The 12128-nt window shown below is 40.5% G+C and overlaps 1 protein-coding gene across 1 annotated transcript in view; it reads right to left on the bottom strand.

Annotated features, from left to right (window-relative positions):
* The window catches only part of LOC115465137 (cGMP-dependent protein kinase 1-like), a 128884-nt gene that overhangs the window by 34574 nt on the left and 82182 nt on the right, over window positions 1-12128 (bottom strand). The window contains exons 12-14 of the mRNA XM_030195537.1: window positions 11141-11185; window positions 10654-10792; window positions 2732-2874 (exon numbers count right to left, since the gene is read on the bottom strand). Of these exons, the coding sequence (XP_030051397.1) occupies window positions 2732-2874; window positions 10654-10792; window positions 11141-11185 (327 nt within the window). The remainder of the gene's footprint in view (window positions 1-2731; window positions 2875-10653; window positions 10793-11140; window positions 11186-12128) is intronic.

Here is a 12128-nt window from a genome sequence, read left to right as displayed (position 1 = left end):
CAAGTCCATTTTAATAATGGTCTATGGACTTTTCATTGAGGAAGTCATCCAAACCTTTTTTAAACCCCACTAAGCTAACCGCTTTTACTACATTCTCTGGCAAAGAATTCCAGAGTTTAATTACACATATTCAGCCATTTTCAGCACTGGGGCTAGTGTGACTGTGGCCCTTTTTTGATGTGCACATCTTTGGTGCCGATAGAGGTACAGTGGCATGGAACCTATGAAAATGGATGGAGCAAACTCACAATCAGTGCTGGCAGGATGGTGCCCAGTGGCAGAGCCGGCAATGGTGGGCAGGCCACACCTTCCATCGGCCCTGGCAAGGGGAAGACAAGCACCCAAAGTAGATTCTAAGTCAGGGGAGGATAAAGAGTTACAACCTTTTCTTCTTTGTGGCAATCTCATTGGAGGAGAGTCAAGCCCAGGGTCTCTATGTGTGAAACAGAGCTTTTGGCACCACTGTTTGTGTGTGCCTGTAGGCTCAAACAGCAACACTCAAAAGTCACATATCCAGCTACTTCTTCCCCTCTGCTAGAGAACCTTGATGCCCAAGGAGCATTTCATTGATGTTTTTCTTTTTAAAGAAGATGCTTATCAGCCTTTCTCTCAGTTCCTCCACTGATTCCATGAAGGATTCAACTGCAGACATCTTGAATATGGAACTAATCCCTGACCTTGGATCAAGATTTTTCATCTGGAGAGAGGCAACAGGTTTGGTGACACAATGTTTCCAAGCCATAATTTAGTTGTAAGGGCTTTAGCACCTGTTGAAAGAAAATAGAAAAAGACCTACCAAAGTCCCTACCACTTCCTCAGCTATTCTAGCCAGCCTTTTCTATGTGAGATCTAACCCCCTTTTCTGATTCCCCGTGTGTAGTCCTGCTTGCTTGGTCACTTGTTACTGAGATATGCAGCAGTTTATCTTATCCCTTCAAACTTCAAAAATGTGTTTTATGATTCTGATGTGTGAATCTAGTGTGTTCTTTCTGTAGGCTTACATCATAGATTTAAGAAGATGTTACTGATTAAATCATCTAGAAATAAAACTGTTTCCTTTTAATAGGTAACTAAAATTTGACCTATTTATTTCCTTGATTTTGTTTTCCAACCAATACCAAACACTTCTATCTAATTCAATTCAGCTAATTAATGAGTGGGTCTAAGTAGCAAGATTTGGAAGATAAGGTGGGTGGGAGAGTTATGGTGGGGGGAGGGTACTAACACTTAAAAAGTGCTGTGACTTCAAAAAGTATAATTAGTTTGTCTTCCCCTTTGAACTGGAGGTTTAAAAAAGCCCTAGAGCAAGCAAATAACTTCTTTAAAAAAATCCCCTTCCATTAATGCAACAGAAAATAATTTAACAGTTCAACCAGCAATATATATTTAGATTGTAAAAAAAAATCTATTTTTTAAAGTAATTAGTTAAAGCACTTGATGTAAAAAATATCCAGAAATTTCTTCTGTTTACAATGTGTTTCTCTCATAATGACAAAGGTTTCTGAGCTCTATAGGTTTGAATACAGCTCTGAAGTTCTGACTCCCAGGCAGCCCAGCTGAAACACACCTTAGAAGTGCTGTGGCTTCCAAGACTATATTAAACTTGCCTCTGTTTTTGAATTGGAGTTAAAAAAAAAAAAAAAAAAAGAAAGCCCGGGCCTAGAGCAAGCAAATAAGCTCTTTAAAAACTAAATTAAACTAAAAACTAATCCCTTTCCACTAAAGCTTGACCAAAGTAATGCCTTGATTGTATCAAATTGTGACCATGTTACAGTGATGGATCTTAAGTGCCTTGTGGGGTATTCAAACACACCGAAATAGTCTTTATAGCATTTCCCCAATCTATACCTTTGAATAACTTATCCTGCAGTTCTTTCAGCAGCCCTATATTCAGCATGTTTAGACCCTTGCTTCAAGTTCCCTTCATGCAACAGAAACAGCTTGATTCTTCACCCAGGAGTATTAGAATGAGCTCAAGTACTGTGACTGGACACAAAACGGCTCTGTTTAACTTACTGTGGGACTTAAGACCATTTTTAAAAACAGAGCTAATTTGGGTATTTTAATACTTCTATAATTGTTCTATCACATTGAAAATATGGAATTTGTTGTGTAGATTAGTGAAACAAACTCCTACATCATCAATGCATTTTGAACTGCATTTTCTAGACAGCACAATGTGAAAAATGTTTAAGGGTGTGAAGACATTTACAAGATTTCATGGAATCTACAAGTTCAGTTTGATGTAGCTTCCATAAAATTCTGTCCATCAGATTCAGCCTCTGTGTTTTATCTAAAGCAAAAGCAGTACTGAAATTATTTAGGCCAGATTGTCAACAATGTGGATCTAACTCAATGCAAAAAGAAAAGTGTGAAGCCTGTATCTATCCATAAATGCGGAGCTAAACTGCCACCTTCAGTAAGTAACAGGAAGAGGCTCCACAAAACTTCAATAACTTCCTGTGGCAAAGGGTTTTGCTAAGACATCTGTATGCCATCTACCACTTTAAACTCTAGCATAACATCTGTATCAGTGGATCTGGGGAACATGTGGCAGAGCAAACTCTGTAGCACACACACAAAGAGCATGATTATAAGTATCTGTGGAACGTTTCCATAGCATCTGTTTCTGAGGATCTGTGGAACAGTTTGTAGTATCAGAGTATCAGTACCTGACAATTGCTATTACAATGTCTGTACATAATGAAGAATGGTTATGTAATGCTTTTACCTGACTATGAAAGGACTGTGGCTCAGTAGCAACGCCTGCCTCTCCATTTTCACATGTTCTTCCTGCCGGGTATGGACAACATGCGTTTTACGAATTTTCTTCAAGGCAAAATACTCAACTGGCTTCCCAGGCCCCCATGATACCTAGGAGTTTGATAGAGAGCTGTTACAGCAATGCTCCACTGTAGTTTCAGGCAAGGTAAAATGTTTAGAGTCATTGTCTTGCTGCATGACCCACTTTCAGCACAGCTTCAACTCATTGATGAATGGCCTGATATTCTCCTTCTGGATTTTCTGATATAAATCAGAATTTGTGTTTCCATTAGTAGTGGCAAGATGTCCAGATCCTGATGCAACAAAGCAGCCCTATACCAGTATACCTACACTACCATGCTTGACAGTCAGGCTAGGGTCCTTACTTTGGAAGAGAATGTTAGGTTTTGGACAAAAAAAAGCATTTGTAATTGTGACCAATAGAAATCAAACAAAATAAAACATGGAAAAGAAAATAAGATGATACCTTTTTTATTGGACATAACTTAATACATTTCTTGATTAGCGTTCGAAGGTTGCCCTTCTTCGTCAGATCGGAAATAAGCAAATGTGGTAGCAGATAATATATATAAGAGAAACATCAAAGCATTACTTTGACAGTCTGACAGAGTGGGAAGGTGCCAGCATTAACAGATAGCCTCTAGAAGGTACAGCAGGGCCTAGTTCAGTCTTAGGAAAAATAAAAAAAAAGAATCAAGCATTATTAAATAGTTTCCATAGTATACAACCCTTTCCCACATAGTTTTAAACTGAAACTTTCTCTAGAAGTAGAAACTTAACAGCCAAGAGCATTAAAAAGGAAAGTAACAAGGCTCAAACTTTGTCCTAAAAGAAAGCCATTTTAAGTTCTTTGGCTACTGGAGAGGTAGCACCGCTATTGACCTGAAATAGGTGTTAATTAAGATATGAGGAAGTAGGAGAGTTGCAAAGGTTACTAAGAGCAACCTGATTAATGGGTTAGCTTCAAAGGGTCTGCGGAACTGGGTTCAATTCCCACTGCAAGTCACTTAACCCTCCATTGCCCCAGGTACAAATAAGTACCTGTATATAATATGTAAGCCACATTGAGCCTGCCATGAGTGGGAAAGTGCAGGGTACAAATGTAATAAAAAATAAAAATAAAAAAGTTTCTCTGGGTAAATGAACATTATTTTGCTCTATGCTTTGGTAACTTGAAGATTGGGGTTTAAAACAGGAATTGTAAGTTATTGATAAAGACAGAATAAAAAAAAAAGAAGCAAACTTTATTAACTAGTCTCCATACCCTTTCCCCCATAATTTTAGAAACTTGAACTTTCTGCCACCCAGCATTAACAGATAGCCTCTAGAAGGCACAGCAGGGCCTAGTTCAGTCTTAGGGGGGGAAAAAGAATCAAGCATTATTAAATAGTTTCCATAGTATAGGGAGGTTCTGGAAGCCAAATTTAGGCTCCTAGGTGGAAAGTTGAAATCCAGATCCTCCAGGGTAGCATTTTCTGAAATGCTCCCCATTCCATGTACAGGACCCAAGAGGCAGGCAGAGCTCTGAAGCCTCAATAAGTGATTGAGGCAATGGTGCAGGGATGGAGGATTTAGATTTGTTAGGAACTGGGAAACATTCTGGGGTAGGGGGAGCCTGTTCTGAAAGGATGGTCTCCACCTTAACTGGGATGGAACCAGGCTACGGGCATTTAAACAACATTTAAAAAGGAGATGAAGTAGCTTTTAAACTAGAAATTAAGGGAAGGATGACAGTCACTCAAAAGTGCATAGTTCAGAACAAGATAACTTTAAAGATATCACCAAAACAGGGAAAATAGGGCATCCTGACATCGAGGTTGCAATTGAAACCATAGTAGACCAGGCGTCTTTAAATAAAGAGCAGATAGATTTTTAACATTGCAAATTAACACTGTCAACTGCTGAGCAAGTTGCGAATAGGAACAACAAACTTTGTTTGAAATGTTTATATGTAAATGCCAGAAGCCTAAGAAATAAAATGGGAGAGTTGGAATATATTGCACTAAATGAAAAGATAGATATAATAGGCATCTCTGAGACCTGGTAGAAGGAAGATAAGCAGTGGGACACTGTCATACCAGGATATAATTTATATCGCAGCGACGGGGTGGATTGAATTGGTGGAAGGGTAGCATTATATGTTAAGGAGGGCCTTGAATCAAATAGACTAAAAATTCTGCAGGACACAAAACACATCTTAGAATCCCTATGGACAGAAATTCCATGTGTAAAGGGGAAAAGGATAGTGATAGGAGTGTACGATCGTCCACATGGCTAGGATGAACAGACTGATGTAGAAATGTTATCAGAAATTAGGGAGGCTAACAAACTGGGGAACACAATAATAATGGGTGATTTCAATTACCCTGATATTGACTGGGTAAATGTAACATCAGTGCATGTTAGGGAAGTACAATTCCTTGATGAAATCAATGACTGCTTTACAGAACAGCTGGTTCAGGAACCAACAAAAGGGGAAAAAATTCTAGACCTAGTCCTTAGTGGAGCGCTTGATCTGGTGCAAGAGGTAATGGTGCTGGAGCCGATTAATATCAATGATCATAATATGATAAGATTTGATATAATCACTGGAGTAAGTACACATAGGAAATCCAATACATTAGCATTTGACTGTCAAAAAGGAAACTATGATAAAATGAGAACGGTCAAAAAAAAACAGAGGAGCAGCTGCAAAGGTAAAAAATTTACATCAGGCATGGATGCTCTTCAAAAATACCATCCTAGAAGCCCAGACCAGACATATTCCATGTATTAAAAAGGGAGGAAGAAAGGGCAAATGACAGCCAGCATGGTTAAAAAGTGAGGTGAAGGATGTTATTAGAGCTAAAAGAAAATCCTTCAGAAAATGGAAGAAGGATCTGAATGAAATTAATAGAAAGCAGCATAAGGAATGGCAAGTCCAATGCAAAGCGCTGATAAGGAAGGCAAAGAGAAACTTGCATTGGAGGCAAAAACACAGAATAATAACTTTTTAAGGTATATTAGAATCAAGAAGCAGGCAAAAGAATCAGTTGGACAACTAGATGACTGAAGGATAAAAGGGGCAATCAGGGAAGACAAGGCCATAGCGGTGTGATTAAATGAATTCTTTGCTTCGGTCTTCACCAAGTAAGATGTGGGAGAGATACTGGTGCCAGAAATGGTATTCAATGATGATGTCAGAGAAACTGAAACAAATCTCTGTAAACATGGAAGATGTAAAGGAGCAATTTGACAAATTGAAGAGTAGCAAATCGCTTGGACTGGGTAGTATACATTCCAGAGTACTGATATAATTGAAAAATGAACTTGCAGAGCTATTGTTAGTAATAAGTAATTTATCTTTAAAATCAAGCATGGTACCAGAAGATTGGAGGGTGGCCAATGTAACGCTGATTTTTAAAAAGGGTTCCACAGGTGATCTGGGAAATTATAGACCAATGAGCCTGATGTCGGTGCTGGGCAAAATTATACAGTCTATTATAAAAAACAAAATTACAGAGCATATACATAAGCATTTATTAATGAGACAAAGCCAATATGGATGTAGTCAAGGAAAATCTTGCCTCACCAATCTACTACATTTCTTTGAAGGGGTGAATAAGCATGTGGATAAAGGTGAGCTGGTCGATATTGTGTGTCTGGATTTTCAAAAGGCATTTGATAAAGTACAAAACTAAAAGCACCAAGGGCCTTCAAAAAAAGAGGGAAAAAGTCTTTATTCATATACATTGATGAAACAATGCTTAAATGGACCCATGTGGATAAAGGTGAGCTGGTCGATATTGTGTGTCTGGATTTTCAAAAGGCATTTGATAAAGTACCTCATGAAAGACTCCTGAGGAAATTAGAAAGTCATGGGATAGGTGGCAATGTCCTATTATGGATTAAAAACTGGTTAAAAGATTGAAAATAGAGAGTAGGATTAAACTATCAATATTCTCAATGGAGAAGCGTAGATAGTGGAGTTCCCCAGGGGTCTGTGCTGGGACTGCTGCATTTTAAAATATTTATAAATATTTATAAATGATCAAGAGATGGGAATAAACTTCAGTTCCCCAGGGGTCTGTGCTGGAACCACTGCATTTTAAAATATTTATAAATGGTCTAGAGATGGGAATAAACTTCAGAAAATCACTAAAAACCAATCTCTTCAAACAGAACAGTGGGTATAATCTGTCCAGGATCTTAGCGTCCTGTGCACTTCAGATTATACACACCTCTGTTTGGAATTTATCTATCAGCCAGATTTTAAATTTAGCCATCAGCGAGAAAGCCTATTTTAGACATTTCTAATCGGATGACACCTGAGGCAGGTGTTTTGACGCCGAAACACGGCACATGTCGGGTCAATAGTGCAAGTTTTTGTCCCACTTGTGAAAGCCCCTGGTACTTGTGAAAGCCCCCTGGTCTGTGCTAGGACCGCTGCTTTTTAATATATTTATAAATGATTTAGAGATGGGAGTAACTAGCAAGGTAATTAAATTTGCTGATGACACAAAGTTATTCAAAGTTGTTAAATCGCGACAGGATTGTGAAAAATTACAAGAGGACCTTACGAGACTGGGAGACTGGGTGGCTAAATGGCAGATGACGTTTAATGTGAGCAAGTGCAAGGTGATGCATGTGGGAAAAAAGAACCCGAATTATAGCTACGTCATGCAAGGTTCCACGTTAGGAGTTACGGACCAAGAAAGGGATCTGGGTGTCGTCCTCAATAATACACTGAAACCTTCTGCTCAGTGTGCTGCTGTGACTAGGAAAGCGAATAGAATGTTGGGTATTATTAGGAAAGGTATGGAAAACAGGTGTGAGGATGTTATAATGCCGTTGTATCGCTCCATGGTGCGACCGCACCTTGAGTAATGTGTTCAATTCTGGTCGCCGCATCTCAAGAAAGATATAGTAGAATTGGAAAAGGTGCAGCGAAGGGCGACTAAAATGATAGCGGGGATGGGACGACTTCCCTATGAAGAAAGATTAAGGAGGCTAGGGCTATTCAGCTTGGAGAAGAGACGGCTGAGGGGAGACAAGATAGAGGTATATAAAATAATGAGTGGAGTGGAACAGGTGGATGTGAAGCGTCTGTTCACGCTTTCCAAAAATACTAGGACTAGGGGGCATGCGATGAAACTACAGTGTAGTAAATTTAAAACAAATCGGAGAAAATCTTTCTTCACCCAAAGTACAATTAAACTCTGGAATTCGTTGCCGGAGAAAGTGGTGAAGGCGGTTAGCTTAGCAGAGTTTAAAAAGGGGTTGGACGGTTTCCTAAAGGACAAGTCCATAAACCGCTACTAAATGGACTTGGGAAACATCCACAATTCCAGGAATAACATGTATAGAATGTTTGTTCGTTTGGGAAGCTTGCCAGGTGCCCTTGGCCTGGATTGGCCGCTGTCGTGGACAGGATGCTGGGCTCAATGGACCCTTGGTCTTTTCCCATTATGGCATTACTTATGTACTTATGCACTTATTCTCTTTTTTTTGTGGTTTGGACTTTTTCTTACCAGTCATCACATTGGTGGAATTTACTGCTCTTAAATATTTGGCAGACACATCACTATTCTGCATTCAAAAAACAGCTCTTAAAACTTACTTTCATTATTTTTTTTTAGATTGTTATGATTGAATATTTAATTGTGGTTTGAAACTGCTGTACATCCAGTGGTTTGCCCTGCTTCTTTAGACTGTGCACTGCAGTCGCAGTGAACTCTGGGGATGTTGCGGTATAGAAGTGAGTAATATAATGTAATGTAAAAGGCCGTGGGGGAGGAGCAAGAGCCCTATTGTTTGAATGGAAGAAAAAAGAGTTCCATTGTTGAGTGAAGGAAGAGTGCCCTATGTTTCTTCTGATAGAACATTGTTGAATCATGATTAACTAGAATCTATGTTTGAAAAGGAAGACATAGAACTATGTTGGTGATATTGAATAAAGAGTGTTTTATGGAGCATTCCGGAGACTTGTTCAATCTTTTTCTATCTGGCCACATTTTATATTTTGTAACATTTGGAGGGCCAAAACACACACTGTCATATTTTTTCTGCGTGTTTCGTCAAATAGTATTAAAATACAATGGTGCATTGTCCCCTCCCTAGGGTTACCATATGGCTCCAGAAAAAGGAGGACAGATTGAGCCAGTCTGGGTTTTACTTCCATTGCTTTCAATGGAAGCAAAACCCGGACTGAATCAATGTGTCCTCCTTTTTCTGGAGCTATATGGTAACCTTACCCCTCCCCAGCCTTCACCCAGTTTTGCTCTCTATCTCACATGTACCCCCCCCCCCCCTCAGCCTTTACTCTGTCTCTCTTGCTCTCTCGTGTACACATCCCCCCTCCCCCACCAGCCTTCTCTCTGTCTCTCTCCCCTTACCTAGCTACAGAAGAAACAGTGAAATTCCAGCTATTCCATTGTAACAAAGCTCCCTTCAAGCTTGAGCCCCATAGGGTTGGAAATTTGGGTTGGTTTTGCAGTTTCAACTCTCCCGAAACTTGAAACTGGAAAACCAATCTGAATTTCTGGTACTACGTGGCTCAAGCTTAGACAGCTGATTCATGATGGGGAGGAAGGAATCCCGATGTAGGTGCCACAAGAATTGCCAAGCTTCCGAGGGTCAGAAAAAAGCACTTGGTGCGCCGTAGGTTGAACAAGCCCGATGTAGAGCCTGGCAGTCTATTAGGGCATAAAGAGTAGGATCACAGGGTCTACATAGATTGGGAAGGAAAGCCTATAAAGAAGTAAGAGCCCACCAGCCTAAAAGCCAGAAACCTCTAAGCAGCCTTTCTCTTAAAGGTAAGCTCCCTCTCAGTAAGAGATGCTGACCAGACCGATGTCTGGGGGACCTGTGGACAGAGATGGGTGCATCCCCAGAGTATATAGAAATATTGGGCACGATATTCAGCCTGCAGCTGGAAGTAGCTTGTAAGCTGCTCACAGCCACAGGCTGAATTAACCCCAGTTATTCAATGCTGGGGCATGTCTGACCTCCAGCACTGAATATATAGATTAGAGCAGCAAATTGGACATTAACCAGGCACCAGCTGATATTCAGCCTTTTTGCTGTTCTACCTTTATCCAGATGCTTAGGGGTCCTTTTACAAAGCCACGGTAAAAAGTGGCCTGCGGTAAAGTGGGCATGTCTTTTTAGGTGCATGCTGGGCCATTACGGCGGCTGGGAAAAAGGCTATTTTTTAATGGTCCGGGAAATGGGCCCACGCTAATATTAAAACTAGTGCACACCTATTTACGGCCTGAGCTCTTAACACCACCCATTGACCTAGCAGTAAGGGCTCACATGCTACCCACAAGGTAACCATGTAGCATGCACCAACATGGAAACGCTGCCCGTTACCGCCGGGAACACCTCCTATGGTAGAAAATAGAAAATTACCACCAGGCACACGTGCTAACCCAGCGGTAGTACCGATTGGGCATGCATTATCCACACGTTAGCCCTCCTGCGCCTTTGTAAAAGGCCCCTTAGCTGGTTACCAGACTGAATATCATTGTTAACCGGTTAAGGGCTGCTGAATATTGGCAGCTGGCCAGCTTAGTAGGGTTTAAGCAGCTAGGAGCCATATAGTGAAGCAGGTAGTAATTACAGAATCCTAAAGTGGAAACATATTAACCAGTATATATTTCTAAAACCAGTATCACCCAACAAAAAACAGCCATTTTGAAGTAGATTCACGTCAAATGTTTAGGGTCACCAGTTTAGGATGCATCACCACTACATCACTAGACATTTAAAGACAAATTTTCATAGTGTTACACAGGTCATAGTAGTGTTAGAGCTACTGTATGTCCAACTGTCAAAAATACAACTGTAATTTAAAAAGAACAACAAAAAAGAAAATATTTTACTTACCAGTTCTACTCTGCCAAAGCCACCAGTTCCCAGAGTTACTGGCTGCCCCACATACTTTCCTTCACTGTACCGAACTGGCACCAAGTCTTGCAGTCTCAGTGGAGCTGAAGCAACATTAGATCTGTCTGGGAATGAGATACTATACAACAGAGGAAGCAAGGGTGAAAAACAGACACCACAAACAGAGAAATTAGCAACACAAAAGGTGATCTTCAGAATGAGTCTAGGGACTTGTTTGTGAGGACAATTGGACAAAATTTGTGACAAGAGGGAGAAAGGGCAGAATCTCTGACCAAAAGGATCAGAATCTAGGGTCAAGAGACAGGTCAAACAGAATCCTATATAGAGATGGGCAATATCCTGAGGCTAAGGGGAGAAAAGGCAAGTCCTAGAGCAAGCGTAAGATCAGACGGAATCCTGTAGTAGGAGGGCATTTCAGGAATTCCGCAGAGGGCAGATCTACAGCCAAAAACAAGGAATTTCTTACCGTTTTCTGCCAGTGAGGTTCAGGGCTTCGATGTCCAACAAATCTCTTTCCAGAAAGATGCAAAGAAAGCTATCAGTATTTATAAACTTTTCATAGTAACCTTACAGAAATCATTTATATACTGGGAGCTTGGGCTCAGATCTGAAATCTGTAATCTTGCCTTTCTTATTGATTATATGCTACAAACAGCTTTAAAAGGTTTTTAAAAATGTAGGCTATGGGTATTTGCAAAACATACTACTGTGAGATTAAAAACAAAAAAAATTTGACTGAAATCCTCTGTTATTTGTTAACTAACATACATCGCCTCCCTGAGGATACGACAGGATGGGTTAATCTAGTTTATTTCACATTTTCTCTTAATTCACTCTGGTATATGTAGTTAAGACCCAAATCTTCATAAGAATTTGGGTGTGCAGACTTTTCTTACTCTGGAAAAGTCTTCTCTCATTGGCAAAATCACTTCTTGTCACATTTGCAAATAAAAAGTAACATTTGTTGACAGGGTCCTGCCTGAAAACCAAAGGGGACACCTTCGCAAGCTGTAGAGTGTAAAACCTAGCTGATTCAGGGATAAGGAATGTTATAGATGTAGGATCCAAGGAAATCACTTACACAGGGGCCTTTTTTACTAACGGATTGGCGCAGGGCAATGGGCTTGCCGCGCGCCAATCTGGGATACCACAGTAGTCTGGTGGTAGTTCCCACCCCCAGCGCACACCATTTCTGGTGCTACAAAATTACTGCCCAGTTACCACTGGGTTAGCATGGGAGCCCTTACCACCACCTCAATGGGTAGCAATAAGTGGTTCACTTTCCGCATGGCCATTTTTTGTCCAGAAAAAAGACAGCCTTTTACCTGCTGCTGTAAAAGGAGGCCTCAGCACGTCAGAAAAACACACACTGATGCTAGCACAGGCCCCCTTTTACAGCAGCGGGTAAAAGGGGAGGGGCAAGACCAAGGGCTTAAAGGGAGGGCGGCCTTCTC

Source organism: Microcaecilia unicolor, chromosome 3, assembly GCF_901765095.1.
Source record: "Microcaecilia unicolor chromosome 3, aMicUni1.1, whole genome shotgun sequence".
Taxonomy (NCBI): Eukaryota; Metazoa; Chordata; class Amphibia; order Gymnophiona; family Siphonopidae; genus Microcaecilia; species Microcaecilia unicolor.
The sequence above is the reverse complement of the archived record's forward strand: the minus strand, read 5'-3'. Positions and strand labels throughout refer to the sequence as shown.